The sequence below is a fragment of the Trematomus bernacchii genome, unplaced genomic scaffold (genome assembly GCF_902827165.1).
Source record: "Trematomus bernacchii unplaced genomic scaffold, fTreBer1.1, whole genome shotgun sequence".
Classification (NCBI taxonomy): Eukaryota; Metazoa; Chordata; class Actinopteri; order Perciformes; family Nototheniidae; genus Trematomus; species Trematomus bernacchii.
The window spans coordinates 6586898-6603907 of record NW_022987698.1 but is presented as its reverse complement, the minus strand read 5'-3'; the positions used below and the strand labels follow the sequence as shown (position 1 = coordinate 6603907).

At 39.7% G+C, this 17010-nt stretch overlaps 2 protein-coding genes across 2 annotated transcripts in view; both read left to right on the top strand.

Moving 5' to 3' along the window:
• Positions 1-4462, top strand: part of prph (peripherin) — a 5788-nt gene extending 1326 nt beyond the window's left edge. The window contains exons 2-9 of the mRNA XM_034139440.1: positions 1190-1250; positions 1756-1851; positions 2345-2509; positions 2593-2718; positions 2808-3028; positions 3322-3374; positions 3589-3662; positions 3751-4462. Coding sequence (XP_033995331.1) covers positions 1190-1250; positions 1756-1851; positions 2345-2509; positions 2593-2718; positions 2808-3028; positions 3322-3374; positions 3589-3662; positions 3751-3825 — 871 coding nt within the window. The 3' untranslated portion in view covers positions 3826-4462. The remainder of the gene's footprint in view (positions 1-1189; positions 1251-1755; positions 1852-2344; positions 2510-2592; positions 2719-2807; positions 3029-3321; positions 3375-3588; positions 3663-3750) is intronic.
• Positions 4463-5273: 811 nt separating this feature from the next.
• Positions 5274-14476, top strand: timeless (timeless circadian clock). Its single transcript, XM_034139438.1, has 30 exons — positions 5274-5399; positions 5837-5948; positions 6072-6225; positions 6439-6553; positions 6677-6739; positions 6875-6976; positions 7098-7253; positions 7334-7467; positions 7687-7774; positions 7877-8053; positions 8161-8378; positions 8458-8561; positions 8705-8874; positions 8967-9092; positions 9237-9388; positions 9691-9788; positions 9865-9988; positions 10085-10286; positions 10394-10533; positions 10690-10769; positions 10856-10979; positions 11298-11380; positions 11473-11639; positions 11750-11957; positions 12231-12299; positions 12451-12569; positions 12708-12990; positions 13298-13337; positions 13445-13521; positions 13829-14476. Exons 2-30 carry the CDS (start codon positions 5867-5869, stop codon positions 13951-13953), a joined length of 3780 nt encoding a protein of 1259 aa, XP_033995329.1. The 5' UTR covers positions 5274-5399; positions 5837-5866; the 3' UTR covers positions 13954-14476.
• Positions 14477-17010: the final 2534 nt, after the last annotated feature.

Sequence of the window (17010 nt, the reverse complement as noted above, 5' to 3'; positions counted from 1 at the left end):
AATGATGGTGGTGCAGGGCGTGGCACATTAGCAGACTGGACACCACAGAGCGGCTGCATGATACAGGACACTGGACTGCATCATGCAGCATGAGAGTGTTTTCTATGTACAAGAGTTAAATGAATCACTTGTGCACTAGCAGGATTCATCAAGAAGGAGAGCCTCGAAATGTGACAGAAAAGTAACCCACAGGAAAATCAACACTTGTTGCTCAGTTAGATCAAGGACTGTGTTCCCTTTAATAATTATATTGACATTGTGTATGTACAAACAAATGACTGAAAAGAGAATAGATGGACCAGACACAGGGTGGGGCCGGCTGAGGAGTGGGAGGGGGAGAGAGAGAGAGGAGGAAGAGAGGTTGGATATCAGGCATGGTGAGAACAGCGCTAGGAAAAATCAATGTGACTCAGTGACTCCATTAGGTGTATTTTTCAGTGGCCCTTTGTGCTTATGGGATGGTGCCAGAGACCCCATTAGGAAAAGGGCCCCTGTAAAACTACATGAATTAAAGATGAGGGAGCCGGGCCTACTATGTGATGCTTTCCCCACTAATCTACTTTATGTCCGCTCCAGACATGGCATCTGTCTGACAGGACAGATGGAGCCCATCAGTCAGAGAAAGGGGATGTTGGTACTGTACAATGTGATGCAATTTGTGATGATTCATTACAGGACTCAAGGATTGAAACTGGATTTGCTTTAGCATTCAACAATACTTTTTTTCATTTCATTAAGTTTGTTTTTGCAGGAGCATCAAATGACATTTTGACTGTCCACAAATATCTCACTCAAATGATTTTTACTCCACCGTTTTTGTCCCATCATACAGGTCACTAGTCAATATTGACAATTTAAATCTTTAAAAGAGATGCAAAGTGTGTGTATGTAACCTTATTAAGTGTGTGCAGATGACCTTATTGAACTGCAAAGACACATTAGCTGAAAGGAGCAGCTGCTGTTCCCACTGGGTGCACTCCAAAAACCTTTTTACAGGACAGGGAATTACCAAATTGATCCAGAAAGCTTTTTGCCAGCTGATGCCCCGGAGCAACCTTACACAGAAAGGTTGTTCTTGGACAGATTTGACCCACTCACTCTCCTCTCTTTGTAATAAGTAGGTATATTGGAGCCTGAAGGTTATCAACACATTGTTTGAAACATTTTGTCTTTCTCTTTTGTCCTCAAGGATGGATGAAGAAGCCCAGAAGAGGGCAGATGCTGAGGGTAACCTGGTTGCCTTCCGCAAGGTAAATGCTCAGCTCACTGCACCATGTAACCTTATTGATTTTTGTCCTCAGGCTCAGATAACAGGTCAAATGGACAGCTCGATCTCCAACTATTACACAATAGTGACACTGTAGAATGACAGGGCATACTTCTTAAATGACAGGAATCTGCTGCACATAAAAGCAAATTCATTTTTTGCTTGGCCCTTTTGTATCGAAATGTTTTACCTCTGAGGCCTCATCTCTTATCTTTAGGTTAATTGAGCATAGACAAATCCTTAGGAGTTAAAACCTGGAATTGCATTTTTGGGGAATTTCTTTAAAGGATTTGTTTGTAGCACATCATACCTCAAAATGTTTCTATGCACAGAACTAATTATTTCTGGGTTTTTAAATGTATTCCTTGAGGGACTTTAATATCATGTTTTATTGAGTATGTTTATCATTATGAGTTGTTGGATCAATGAATGACATTTCAGTAATGGCAATACAAATTATGTTTGTTTCATTTTTGTTTTTAAAACAGGATGTGGACGATGCCACATTGTCCCGTCTGGAGCTGGAGAGGAAGATTGAGTCTCTGATGGATGAGATCGAATTCCTTAAGAAGCTCCATGATGAGGTGAGTGATGCTCAATGTGAAAGTTATCTTTACAGGAGTCACCGGTCGGTCACAGTATATTATCTAGAGACCAATAATGATAGCCCTATTTTTTTTGCATGTTCACATTTAAATAGGATGTTTATCTTTTGTTATGTTAAATGAGTAGGTCTATACCACTGGCACTTTTGACACCTATATGCAAAATGTTAAGAGCGTAAACACCAAAACGTTTTCAATTCAGATATTCTTAGAAAGTGTGGAACTTTAGTCTGCATTTGATATGATGATGAAATGAATATCGGTCTGTAAGAGCTTGTCTACAAGAACAGGCATCAATATCTGGAAGACAAGATTATCTTAACAAAATGTCCTTGTGTAGAAAAAGTAGGGGGCCCAAAACTGAACCCTGGAGGATACCTATGAGGTGTACTTGGATAAACTGGCTTTTTTTTATTGTTGATATACGAATGTTGTGTTCCTGACAATATGTTGTACATCTTGGTTTTATTAGGAAATCCAGGACGTTCAAGTGAGTGTCCAGACTCAGCATCTGAAGATGGAGGTGGAAAGCACCGCCAGGCCTGACCTTACTGGTGCTCTGAGGGACATCAGGGCCCAATATGAGACCATTGCCTCCAAGAACATGCAGGAATCTGAGGACTGGTACAAGTCCAAGGTAGGCAGACAGACACTGACAATCACACATGAACATGCAAGCTCATAATGTTTATTGAGTGCTTTATTTTCTGTTTTCTGCAGTTCAATGATCTGACTGAGTCTGCAAAGCGCAACACTGATTCTCTGAGGCAGGCCAAGCAGGAGGCCAATGAATCCAGGAGGCAGATTCAGTCACTCAACTGTGAAGTTGATGCAGTGAAGAACACTGTGAGGCCAAACACCATTTGTGTATTTGTATCTATCATTAAACACATTTCTCCCTCTTAACCCACTGTATGTACTGCTGTGTTTTTCAGAATGAATCTCTGCTGAGGCAGATGCGTGAAATGGAGGATCAGTTTGGCAGTGAGATCGGCAACTACCAGGACAACGTCGGCAGACTGGAGGATGAGATCCACCACCTGAAGGATGAAATGGCTCGCCACCTCCGGGAGTACCAGGACCTCCTCAATGTCAAAATGGCTCTGGACATTGAGATCGCTACTTACCGTAAACTGTTGGAGGGGGAGGAGAGCAGGTGAGAATTTGGTGTCTCGGGTTAAAATATATGCTGTTTTAATTTCTTTCTTTGACCACTTTTGATTCCTCTCTTTACTAGTGTATTGAATATGTGTAATGTAATAGTAAAAGGAACTAAACTCATCATATGGGCCCAATGTTAAGGTCATGCCAAAAAAGTGACTGTTTTGTTTTATTATTGTCTTTAGGCTATGTTAAGATAATTGATATGCAGGTCTAAATCATGTAAATACAATAATTTTTCAAAACAAATGAATTGTTTAACACACATATTTTGTATTCCCTGTTTAGGATTACTGTTCCCAGCTTCAATATGAGCATGAGCAGTCACCGTAGTGAGCGAGGTAAACTATAATACTATTTTTTCAAAAATATAACATTACAAATATAACAAAACATTTTAAATGTATAGTTGATCATTTTCACTAAACAACTTAACACTGATCAATAACAACTGTGATACTTCCACCAGGTTAATCTTTTAAAAGGGCATTCAGAAAAGCTTCTATTTTGTAATTGCAAATGTTCCCGAATGTAAAAATCTCTGATTTATAACAGACTATGAGCAAACTCAAGACACCCCAAGCAAGAAGAGTGTGGTGATCAAGACAGTTGAGACTAGAGACGGAGAGGTACAATGATCAATAACTGGCTATTATATTGTTATTTAATCCTCCCATATGAAAGTGCATTTTAACTTAATTGCTTCTTTTCCATCAGGTGGTGAAGGAGTCCAGGAGGGAGCAGCCAAGAGACTCAGACCGCAACGACAAGGACGATGACGACGAGGAGTAGAAAATGACAAATAAGAAAATGTGAAAGGCCAGAGCCATGAGAGAAAAAATACAGTAAAATGAGAGATCCCCCCCCCCCCCCCCCCCCCCCCTTAAAAACCAACCATGGTCTATAGTCCTCATTCCCATTAGTTATGTGTGAAATCATCTAGCAGACAGTCTCTCAGTGCAATGTTGAATGAATCCCTTTAGACGGTGTCACTTTGGTGCTATTTAAGCCACCCAACTTTTGCTAAAGACTTTAGTCATCTGTCAGGCTAAGCAAAGCCATTTTAGTAACATACCACTTGAGGCCTTGATTTACAGTGCAATCATTTAAAGCAGAGTATTAAACTACACGCTGAAAAATAAAGTATGAAGGATTTTAGTTTGTGTCAGAGATATGATTAACATTTAAACTTCACACACTGCCCTTAGGTCAACACACATTAAACATTTAGAATCAATTAACCTAATTGCATTTGTTTTAGTAGCTTTGCTATCCTCTTATAGTGCAAACAAACAAATCTGGATTAGTAATAAACATGTTAAACACAGGAAAAGTTGACGCTGAAGAAGAACTAAAAAGACTTTTGCTGAATGTGCTTTGCAATGCTGTGAATTAATAAGTAACTGAAAATAAAATTAATTGGAACAAATCTGTCTTGTCTGTCCAGTGTCCATACAACTTGTTTTGAATTATATAAGCCCTGTTTTGATCCATAGAAGAACATTGATAACATTGTTAAACCCGTTTAACCAAAAAAGTGAATACATGTACCACCTACAAGCTTAACCACACATACTGTTAATTTTATTTATTAAAAACCAGTATTTGCTTGCAAAGTAAAAGGCTACATGACCCAAAAATGGTGTGCTTGTTTAGACAATATAGAGCACCGTCATGCGGCCTAAATTGTATGAAAGCAGGTTGTCCAGCAGATTGGAAAGTTGGAGAATCAATTTACATTGTTTATATTGCATTATATATTTGTATTTTATTTAAAGTGGCAAACATTGTTGCAAGTTAGTAGGCTATGTGAAATCGAAATAATTGAACATTGGATTATTGTAATTTCACATAAATGTTCAAACAAATACTAGTTACATTTGTGTAAATCTTATCTTGTAATTACAATTTAATTGTTTTCATTATCCTTTTTAATAATGTCTCCTTCCTCAAAGAACATTTACATTAACCCTAAGTATGTCCTCTCAGGCGAACCCTTAGCTAAACTTTCAAGTGTTTTCCACTATTTCTCAGTCTGACGCACACAAACGTAAAACATGGCTCGGGTTCTAATCTTACCTTTTTTTCTCCCCAAGACACCACCAATGTATTGATTAGAATCAGTGTAAAGTTGGTAAACTTGACAAAGCGCTGCCTGACATACAGAACTCAGGGAAGTATTTTACCCATGATGACGACATTCTACATCCGCTTTCTACGTTTTCGCTCGCTGTCTTGGCGCGAGACTTGTCCGACAGAAGAGGAAACCTCTAACCAACAACAATAACTTCTGGAAAAGCTTTAACTTTATACACCGACGGCAGCTGAACACGGAACCTGTCGATTAACAGCGTTTAATCAATCTGGTAAATTATTCCGTGTTGCTTTTCTTCCTCCTAACCTATATTTAATATGACAATCTGCTATAAACTGAAGTGACACTCTGGCTACATAACATTAGCTAGTATCCCTGCGTATAACATAAACCCTTAATTAACCCTTAACTTTTAACAAAGTAATATCAATAAACCATTGATATTCTCTCTACAAGTGACATATGAGCCAGTTTAAGATGTGTTAACTGCTGCAAAATGTACTAAATGTCATGTGTATTAAGAAACATGCTGTCTAAATGTATATATGTTTTGATTTGTCCAGGTTAAAGCCCATTAGCAAATTGTGATTAATTATTCTGGTCCTAAACATCACAACAACAGTGAAGATATATTTTTGAGTTGCTCTGTTGATCCTGGTCTAACTGTATCCTACTGTGTGGCTGATGAGACTGAACCTTCCTCTGCAGGCTGTCTGATGCTGTTTGGACATAATCAGGATGAATTGCGATCTTTTGGCAACGTGCAGTGCTCTGGGCTATCTGGAGGGAGACACCTACCACAAGGAAGCTGAATGCTTAGGTGAGTGTCCTTAACTAAATGTTATAAATGTCCTCCTTAAATACATGATATACAGTATAACGATGTATAATGAATAATGCAAAGCTCCTGCACTTCTCTGACTGTTTGGTCTCTGTGTTGCAGAGAGTGTGAAAGACTTGATCAGGTATTTACGCCATGAGGATGACACACGTGACGTCCGCCAGCAACTCGGTGCTGGCCAGATTGTACAGAACGACCTTCTACCTATCATCGTCCAGCATGGACAAGACAAGGCCTTATTTGATGCCTGCATCAGGTATAAACCAGAACATTAGACTTTAACTTGTAAATAATATGCTCATAAAGATTTACAATATCAGGGGGACAACTAAGCAATTTGTTAAAATGCTATATTATAGTCTTATTGATACAATAAACCCAATATTGAGATATATTATTGCCATAATGATAGTATTGTTTTATTCAACATTGTTATTAGATTTACTGACTTTTTTTCAAATCTTTTTAGGCTCATGGTCAACCTTACTCAACCTGCCATGCTCTGCTTCGGTAAAGTCCCCGATGACCCAGTGTTCAGACATCACTTTTTGGAAGTGACTGCTCATTTACAAGCCTGTAAAGAGGTACGGTGATCTTATCATGCCAAAAGATGTGCAACTACTGTAATAACAACTTTAATTCAAGTTTAAAATGTACTATTTAATATAATAATTATTAACTGTTTCTCTCCTGTGCTTTAATTTCAGGCATTTGCCAGCGAAGCAGTGTTTGGCATTTTAAGTGAGACATTATACACGCTTCTACAACTGGTGAGTGTTTAACTGGTAAAAAGCAAATAGAAAGTTGCTTTTCCCATTATCCATTTCCTAGATTATAACGTACAAATGTTGGTGTCCTTCGATGTGTTTCTTTCTGTCTATCCTGACTCATTTTCTTCTTTTCAGGACTGGGAGCAGAGACAGGAGGAGGATAACCTGCTGATAGAGAGGATCCTGCTGCTGGTCAGAAACGTGCTTCATGTTCCTGCGGACCCCTGTGAAGAGAAGGTCTGACTTTACCTTTTACCAATGTGATCATATTAGAGGCACCTACATTCGCCCTATAGAATATGACACTTTACCCCCCATCTCATATGTACATCTGATCTAATCCCTGTCTCTCCTGTAGAAAGTAGATGATGATGCCAGCATCCATGACAGGCTGCTGTGGGCCATTCACATGAGCGGTTTCGATGACCTGATCAAGTTCCTGGCGTCGGCCCAGAGTGAGCAGCAGTGGAGTATGCATGTGTTGGAAATAATCTCCCTCATGTTCAGAGACCAGGTAAGACAGACGAATCCCTCGGAGGCACACGTACAGGTTTCCAGCTGCTCTGTGTTTGAGCTCTTCTTCTTTCCTCACAGACGCCTGAAGCTTTGGTGAGCGCCGGGCAGGCTCGTTCAGCAGAGGAGAAGAACAGAGATGGTCTGGAGCTGGAGGCACTGAGGCAGAAGGAACACGCTGCAAAACGCTCCCGCACATTTCAGAGAGGAACCAGGTACAATCAAGCTCTTAAACAGTCAGCGCAATCTTTATTTCAGAGCCAAAATGTGTTTGATTTTGTATATTCCCTGCAATATGTCAAAGAACCCCTTCAGATGTGATACAGGACGCTTTTTTTTGTATCCCATAAAGCTAAAGAATTGTTTGATTTACTGGAACTTGAAAAATAAATGTTTGTTCTTTTCGTCTGTGTGCGTCAATGTCTTTTTTTCAGACACTCTCACTTTGGAGGCTCCTATGTTGTGCAAGGCCTCAAGTCGATTGGGGACAATGATGTGATTTATCACAGAAATATTCATAATGTGAGTTTGAGTCCTGTAGCTTATATGTGAAACTTAAAAAAAATCCTGGTGCAGTTATGCTTCAAATATATTTTCTATATGAATGTTCTTTTTCTCTTTTAGTTCAAAAACCATACTCATGACAGCGGCAAAGCAGTGAGACGTGTTCCTAAAAGGTATCGACAGGCTCGGGAATGTAAGGACAAACGGCGCTCCGCCTTAAACGTCCGACTCTTCCTGCGAGAGTTTTGCGTGGACTTCTTGGAGAACTGCTACAATCGCCTCATGTACCTTGTCAAGGTCGGCTAATATGTTTATTGGCTATAGGTGACTCACAAATAATCCTTCTTTTACCAAGGATCTCTGTAAGTAAAATACTCTAAACACTTTCATTTTTCCCTCTGCAGGAAAGTCTAAGTCGAGAGCAAACTCAGCAACACGATGAGACGTACTACCTCTGGGCGCTCAGCTTTTTCATGGCTTTCAACCGCGGCAACGGTTTCCGTGCTGACTTAGTTTCTGAGACCATGTCCATCCGGGCTTTCCATTACATTGAACGAAACATCACCAACTACTATGAGATGCTTCTTACAGATCGCAAAGAGGCCACGTCCTGGTCTCGCAGGTAAGAAACTCATCAGGTAGCAGGTTGACATGTCAACTGTTTGTTGGTCTGAGACTGATATTAAATACTTATTTTCTAGGATGCACCTGGCACTGAAGGCATATCAGGAGCTGCTGCTAACTGTAAACGAGATGGACCGCTCACAGGATGAAAGCATCCGTCAGAGTTCCAGCGTTATTAAAAGTAAGATTCAGACAGCCATTTTAAGTTTGAATGGTAGCCTTTTCTCGAAGCTCAATTGGAACACAAATGAGCACAAAAGCTTATTACTGTATAAGGGTTTAAGTATATAAATATCTTACTTAAATAATACCTTCACTCTTTAGGCAACATCTTTTACCTGATGGAGTACAGGGAGATTTTCGTGACCCTGCTCAGGAAATATGATGAAACCAAGCAGCCTCACTCCTACCTCATAGACTTGGTGGAGTCCACTCATCTCTTCATGCGCATGTTGGAGCGCTTCTGCAAAGGGCGCAATAACTTGATGGTTCAGGTAGGTTCTTCTGCTAAGTTTATATTGTGTCTCAATGTTGTGTTTTTAGTTGATGCTAAGAATATTAATATTATCCTTTTTTACCTCTGCAGAAAAAGAAAGTTAGGCGGAGAAAGTCTCAGGGTAAAAAAAAGCCCCCGGCTCCAGATACCAGTCCGGAGGCTCTGGTAGAGAGCTGGAAGATTGTGGAGGAAGAGCTGAAGGCTTTAGGCTTTCAGGTCAGTGGGAGATTCACCCTCTCAAAAATCAGAACAACATGACAAATTGAAAAGCTATCATTGAATTGAAGTCTTTCCTGGCTCCCAGTAAAAAGGACCACATTTACCAACACTAAATACTACTTTTCTGTAATCTTTGAGCAGTTGTCAGAGTCTTTAACTGAAGGCATCGTGCCATTTGATGCCACATCTGAAACTCCACTTGAGGACCAGAGGACGGAGGCCATGGTGCGGGTGCAGGATGCGCTGCTAGTTCGCACGGGACCGGAGGCGCTGGGGATGCTGCGAGCTGCCAGGTCAGCCAGACTCAGCATGCCCTTAACCACTCAGAATAAATAAATGTTTAGTCATTTAAAAAAAACCTCCACTCAAAAGTTTTTTTTCTTAAGTGTATGTTCCCTCAATGGTTCACAATGAATAAATTTAAAGGTTACTTTTATTTGTGCAAAGTTTGTCACAAAAGAGCCGTCTTATTATTCCTCTACTGAAGGGTCAGATGTACTTTTGCAAAATCAGTGATTCGATCATATCAAAATATAATCATCAATCATAAGCGGAGGTAGAATTGAATAATAAATCAATTTCTTGTCATTTTCAGGGAGGTGTGGCCAGAGGGAGATGTGTTTGGTTCAGCTGATGTTGATCCAGAGGAGGAGCTGGAACTTCTTAAGCAGATCCTGTATGCGAATTTGCCAAGTAAGTTTTATAAATGTTTTATATTTACGTGATCTTTTTTTATCACAGCATCAAACAAGTATTCAAATGATTTTAGGGACCTCTCCTCCTGAGCCTGTGGCAGAGGAGTATGAGGATGATGCAGCAGAGTTAGAAGAGGAAGAGATGGAGTCTATCCAGGTGTCCGAAAAAGAGTTTGACTTTCTAGACTTTATCAAGAGGTGAGCAAATCTGTGACGGTACTTGCCACTGAACGCCAAATATTGGTGTTGTGACCTTTCTTATGGAGCGTGTTAATCTTCCTTCACCCCTCGCAGGTTTGCCCAGCCCACTATTGTGCGTCCATACCTCCTCTTATTAAAAACATACTCAAAAAACACACCTCACACAAACCACTGCATCGCCCGAATGCTGCACCGCCTGGCTGTCGACCTCAAAATGGACGCCCAGCTTTTTCAGCTGTCAGTCTTCAACCTTTTCAACAAGATCCTGAGTGACCCGGCTGCAGCTGCTTACAGGGTACAGTCATGACATGAGAACAACATTCAGTGTTGTCAAGCAAGCCATATGTGATCAAAAGTCAGTGTGGATGAGACGGAGGCTTACTTTTATTCTCTTCTTCACAGGAACTCGTGACCTTTGCCAAGTTTGTGCTGAACCGATTCTTCTCCCTGGCAGCGAAAAACAATAAGGCATATGTTGAGCTGCTGTTCTGGAAGAATGTGGGTGCTGTGCGTGAGATGACCGAAGGATACAGCAAAGAAGGGTTAGTGCTTGTTTTTTTAATGCCTACTATTGTGTCTCGTTTTAAGCTGACCATTGTTAAGACAAAGGCAAAATAAGATTTACAAGTATTGCCAAATAGCTAGTTCTTGGGTTCTGCCATTTGAAATATTGCATCTTGTTGTCCTGAATATGTCAGAGAGGAAAAGAGACCGACATGGACTGAAGAGGAGGAAGAGGAGTTGCGCAACCTCTTTGAGGAGCACCGTGATTCTGAAGGTACTTGTTTGTTGTACAAGTTAAAAGATGGAGATTATTTTTATTTTTTTTGCAGATTATTTTATTGACTGTTCATTTGTGTTTAGTGCCAGATGTAGTGGAGACGCTGCTGCCGTTACTCAGCAACAGCAACCGCACCCGGCGCCAGGTGGTGACGCAGCTGGTCCACATGGGTCTGGCGGCCAGTGCTAAAGAACTGAAGAAACAGAAGTATGTACTTGAGAAAGAATGAGTAGTATATTGATGGTATAACCAGAGTATATATTTCAAAACTTTCCTGAGATGGTTAACTATAAATGGACAGATACAAAATATGCATGATGACACTTGGCAAGATGGCACTTGGAAACAGTGCCATCTTGTTCCATTATGTTTTGCACCACACCAAGACAATCTTGTTTGATAAAAGCACACGTACAAGGAAAATATGTATTTGGTATTGTGAGGTGAACTGTTCCTTTTATTTGTGTAGGGAATGTAATGCAGGATGGCTCTATACACTACAATTTATTTGTTTCTTCCAAAAAGGAAAGGAACCCGGATTGTTCTGTGGACTGAGGAGCAGGAGGAGGAGCTGCAGATGCTCCACGAGGAGTACAAAGACTCTGATGGTACCAGACACCAAATTATCGTCGTACCTCACAACCACTGTCTCAGAAAAAAGCAAAAACGTGATGCTAATGATGAAACCATATTTCCACAGATGTGCTGGGTGACATCCTGAAGAAGCTCACAGCCAAGCGCTCCCGTGCCCGTGTGGTGGACAAACTGCTCAGTATGGGCTTAGTGTCGGACAGAAGAGAACTCTATAAGAAGAGAAGTCGCGGCGCTCCAGGGAAGAGCTCTGGGAAGAGCTCTGGGAAGAGAATGGTAGCGTCATTTTAGATGAACTCAAACACTACACAAGATTATTTAGAATTGAAAAATAAAGACAATAATGCATGTAATGTACATTAAAAGTCACTCTTTCTCTGCCACAGACTGAAGAAGATTTCCTAGACGAACTAACACAAGGGTTCCCGGATGATCCAGTGGACAGAGATGATGAGGAAGAGGATGAGTCTGAAGAAAGCGAGGAAGATGAAGAGCAAGATAGGGAAAATAGAGGAAGGAAGAGCCAAAGCCTGAACTCGTCAGTGGAAAGGAGACCTGATGTAGGCAACATGGTGAATACACTACAACAGGAAGGTGAGACAAAGGCCCTTTGTGCTTTCTTCAGTTGAGTGACATTGGCAAATGGTAAAATATTTAATATAATAATATTAATATAATACTTTCTTTAGATTACATTTATTTTTTCAAATTGAAATGAGTCTTTTTGGTTAGATAAAATCATAGAGATAAACAGATCTGGGTTTGACACTATTGTTATGTGTTGACTGTGAAACTACAATACTAAAACATCTTTCTATTATGTACTGTTAGGATTAGTTTAATTTTGTTTTGTTTTTTTATTACCAGGCATGTCTGCTCCCTTGTTGTGGCTACAGAATCGTCTTATCAAAACGGCAGAAGACCGTGAAGAAGATGGTGAGTAACACTGTGAAAAATGTTTTGCAAATAGTTGATTTACTCTGTTGTAAGTGGTTATAGCTCGCAGGGAACTAACAGCATGTGTGAAAATCATAATGTCCTTAGTGTTGTTTGGTCTGATAATGACATTGTGTCTTCCATTTCACAGGTTTGTCCCAGCCTGTGCCAATTGTACCTCTGAACGAGGAAAATGAAGACGCAATGGACAAAAAGAGCTTCCAGAAGCTGCTGCGAAAACTGGGTCTTCGAGCACCTGAAAATGAACAGGTGTGGGGTTTTTGTGTGTCCTTTCACCTTATGCTAAGTATAGCATTTTGATCTGATCTCTGTGCTTTCCTTGAGAGAGAGTTTCTGCATTTGCAAATACAATTCTAACATGTTTTTATTTGACTGTTCTGTAAACAGGAGACATTTTGGAGGATCCCAGCAAAGATCAGTGTGTCCCAGCTGCGCAGTGCGGCTGCAGCTCTTAGTCCAAGAGAGGAGGAACCTACAGGAGGAGAGGAGCAGGACGGCTCCAGAAGTCCAGCCAGAGAATCTGAGAAGGAGGATGAGAAGGAAAAAGATAAGGAGCAAGAGAAGGAGAAGGATAAGGACAAGAAGGGGGTCTCAGGTGAACAGAGGGCTGAGGCTCTGAAAGCTCTGCTGCTCAAACGCAAGAGGAAACACCAAACCTCCGAGCAGACAGGTATGTGTCACAGATTGTGCACCTCGTCTCAGTTAACACTAGTTAATTACAGCTCTGTCAAGTAGGTAGGTGTTAAATGACATATAACAGCCTGCTGCAGCTCATGTAGCAGCCAATGATGTGTTTATGCATAAGAAAGCCACTGCAAGGCTGGTGGATCAACGGGAAACTAGATATAGGATGCAGCATTCTATACCAGATTAATTATTTTTGGGTTAAATCCACTGCTTATTAAAGATGAGTAAAGGTTTAAGATGATTTACTTTCATTGTTAAACTTCTTTGTTGTTGTTTCCTCCCTTTGTCAGATTTCACTCCTGCTGAGGATACAGAAAGTACACCTGAGAGGTGAGGCATCGCCCTTTGTTTTTTGTAAATCAGCCAAACCACAGCAGAGAAGACCATTTTTAAATCTGAAAACTACTCAATTCTTTAACTGATCCTGTTCACACCAGGTCCCAGGAAAATACCTCAACTAAGAGAAGCAAACGCAGAGTGTTGGACGACGACAGCGATGATGATGATGAGAAAGGTATCTACGTGTTTGATATTGAATCAATCATTTAATATGTTAGTTTAAAGGTATAATATGTAACATTCACATGTAAAAATATCAAAGAAACAAACAGAGCTATGTTATATATAAGTTGTTGAGTTGTTAACTTATATTTTTTATTTTTAAACAATTTTCAAACCTAGAAAAAAACACATTTTAATGAAAGAAATGGTCTGTTTGATTTGGTCACCGACCACTAGTCTAAGACAAGTTACAAGCCTCAGACAATATTGACTTTTAATCCAAACTGAACATTTTGGCTGACACATTACTGTCTTTACAGAAAATGACTCCACCACTGCAATGGATATTGAAACCAACGGGGATTCAGACAAGGAGGATATCTCTGCTCCTGTGAAGCGTAGACGGAAGATGGTCTTAAGTGATGACGAGGACGATGAGGATTAGTAACTTTGTTTAATGGACTTCAGAAACTGCAGACAGGGGAGAGATAAAAGGCCTTCACTTTACTTAGAGGTGAATACAGCCCTCTGGAGGCTCTGCAGTCCAGACAAGGGGAAACTATTAATGGAATACCTAATAACCCAAAGTAAAAGGCCCTTAAGACTGGTGGATACATGGAGCTTAGTAGGCGTTTTGTCATTCCTTTGTTGAGCTTTCTTATTGCATGTTTGTAGTTATGATCGTTCATCAGCCTCTATTGTTAGTCATCCTTTTTCTCTTAGTATTCTCAGCATGGACATAGATGTTGCTGTCAGAGAAAATGTGCATCACAGGTTTTCGTAACTTAATAATAATGTGTTTGATCTGAAAGTTGAAGGTTAATTGTTGCAATATTTAATTAAAATTGCCTCTTGCATTTGTATTCCGGTAATTTTCAATTTCAACTTCGGTATTTAAGATTTACATGCATTTATATTTGATAATAAAAAAAGAATGCTGTGGCTCACTGGCAGCTTTTGTTTCGTCACTTTGTTGCACTGTATCATTCTAACACTAGAGGGTGCTTAAGAGTTGAACTGTTACCTTTGTGAATTTTTTTAAAATATATCAATACCTGTATGTAGAATATCAAATGTTAACTCTTATACTGTACATCAATTAAAATGATTTATTTTAACAGGACTTTTATTAACATAATACCTCCTGTAGTGAGTAAGGCCAGGCTCAATGAGAATAGTGACATAAAACCACAGTATATCTACTTGGCTTTATACTTATACAGAGATGACATGAACAAATGTGTTTTGTTTGAGCTTTCTTATCATGTATGTGTGCAGGGCAGTCGCTGCCTGTAGTCTTCAGCGTTTTGCAGCTGTGTTGGAGGTGGTCTCCTGTCCCCACATCTGGACCTTGTTAGTAACTTCCTGTCACAGCATCTGCTCTGCCCCCATCCCACAGAGCCACAAGCAGACCTGACAGTCCACAGATACTGCTGTGAGTTAAACATGTGAGCACGACAGTGGGTGGGTGTACATTCATGAAACTAAGAGATTAAAGTTATCTTGCTTCCTCTGCATGGAGGACTGTCTCAATATGTCTCCATATGATAACCGAAACCAGGCTTTGACAGGCTGTACATTTATCAAAGGGAATAGCAAGGATGACTCATTGTTTTTATCAAAACATAAAAGCCTGGAGGCTGTATTGCATAAATGTTGGCAGCCAATGTATTACAAAGGAATTATATCATGCAAACTTTCAGTAAACGGAAGCCACATTGTAAGTCGAATTGAAGATCTGGCTTTTACTTTTAAAGCTACAGAAAGTCATAGAAAATCATAATTTGCCTTCACAAAATGTCCTAAAAAGACATCAACTATATATATTACCTTGGTTAAAAATATGCATATAAAAAGGTATTCTAAGCCTAACTAAAGGGGAAACTTAGACAAACAAAACTAATGTTGCTGCTTTTTTTTTTTAATGTTCAACGTAAATAATTGCTGAATCTGAATCCTAAATGTCGTAAATCCTTGTATATCTATATGTAGCGATTCTCCTGCCATAGGTCACCTTGGGGCACAGTCTAATTTAGGTAAATTCTCATGGAAATGTACTTGTCCTTTTGGTTGTGAGGTTAAAAACTACCTGATTTGAATGTGGCAATGTATTTTTCCCCAGAACTCACTTCGGGTGGAACTTACAGCTTCATTACTAGCTTGATGTCGAAACATGACACGATGCACATAGCCTTAACCCTACTTCTATACTATTTTCCCATGCGTGTTAGTTCATTCCATTTTTCCATTCAACCTTCAGGCTGTTAAGTAATGATCTGGAATCTTTATGATCTGCTCAGCTGAGTACAACCGGATTGAACCGATTATAAAATTATCTTTGTATGTAAATGAAGACAGTGAACAATCTAAACATGTAAAACAACAAACTCTTGTTACTCTCTAAACTCAGATTTACATTGTCATTCAAATAAAGCTATCTCCCAACCCTCTTCAGTGTGTAACTATAAATACAAAGGCAGATAGAAAGGAGTTAGACTGTTAAAAACACCTAATCTATATATATTGTGTCGTTATCACTTTCTGAAAAAAGACACCCTTTAAAACGGGTTTAACTTCGTAGATCAGTTATAATCCATTAGTTAGGACTATTGTGTAAATAAATTAGTGTTAGAATCCAATGACTATAGTTTTTGGTATACCTATCTGCAGTAGGCCTATTTCTCCAGTAGGTCAGAGGTCATGGTTTCTATTGAGTGTGTTACTTGATAACTGAACTATCAAGAGAAAGCTAGTGGAAGACGACCAACGACAAAAAACCTAGCAATGTTTTGGGGTTTTTATTCTCTACAAAAATGTTTTTAATTAGTTATTCATAAATGGTAAAGTAATCATATTTAATAGGCCTAATACACTTTTATTTAGATTTCTACAAAACCTTTAAGTTACAAAGTAATTAACATGGAAAACAGGAACAACAATTCAGGATTCAAATATAAAATAGAAAGCACTAACATTTAAAAGAAAGAATTTAGATATCAATTATGACCTGGTCACCTATACATCCTTCAAAGGGGCCTTTATTAGAACGTGGTACTGTTAAAGCCAGCACTTTGGACTATCCCCTAATTAAAAAACAGCTGTAGTTCAGCTGGTGTGGGTCTTAATTATAACTTTAGCTGACATGTGTTCTCATGGGAAGTTGGACAACATCTGACAAACACAAGGGTTTTCTGTAAATTGACTAATGTGACTAATATTTGATTTATTTTGTGTCAAACACAAACACTTTAAAAAATCAAAGTAAAATCAGGGTGAGTTTATTACAGGAGCTCGGGTATAGCCAGCTAGCTCATTAAAGCTAGGGCCTCGCTCATCTGTTGCTGAGCCCCCTCACCCCTCCCTCCGCTTCTGACGACGCTGCTGGATGGAGATAGAGAGGGGGATTGGGGGATTGCCTCGGAGGGAAACTTTTCCTCCTTTGTTTTTTTAAGTGCCGTTTACTTCAGCGACGAGAAATGGGAGAGGGGAGGTGTGTGAGGGA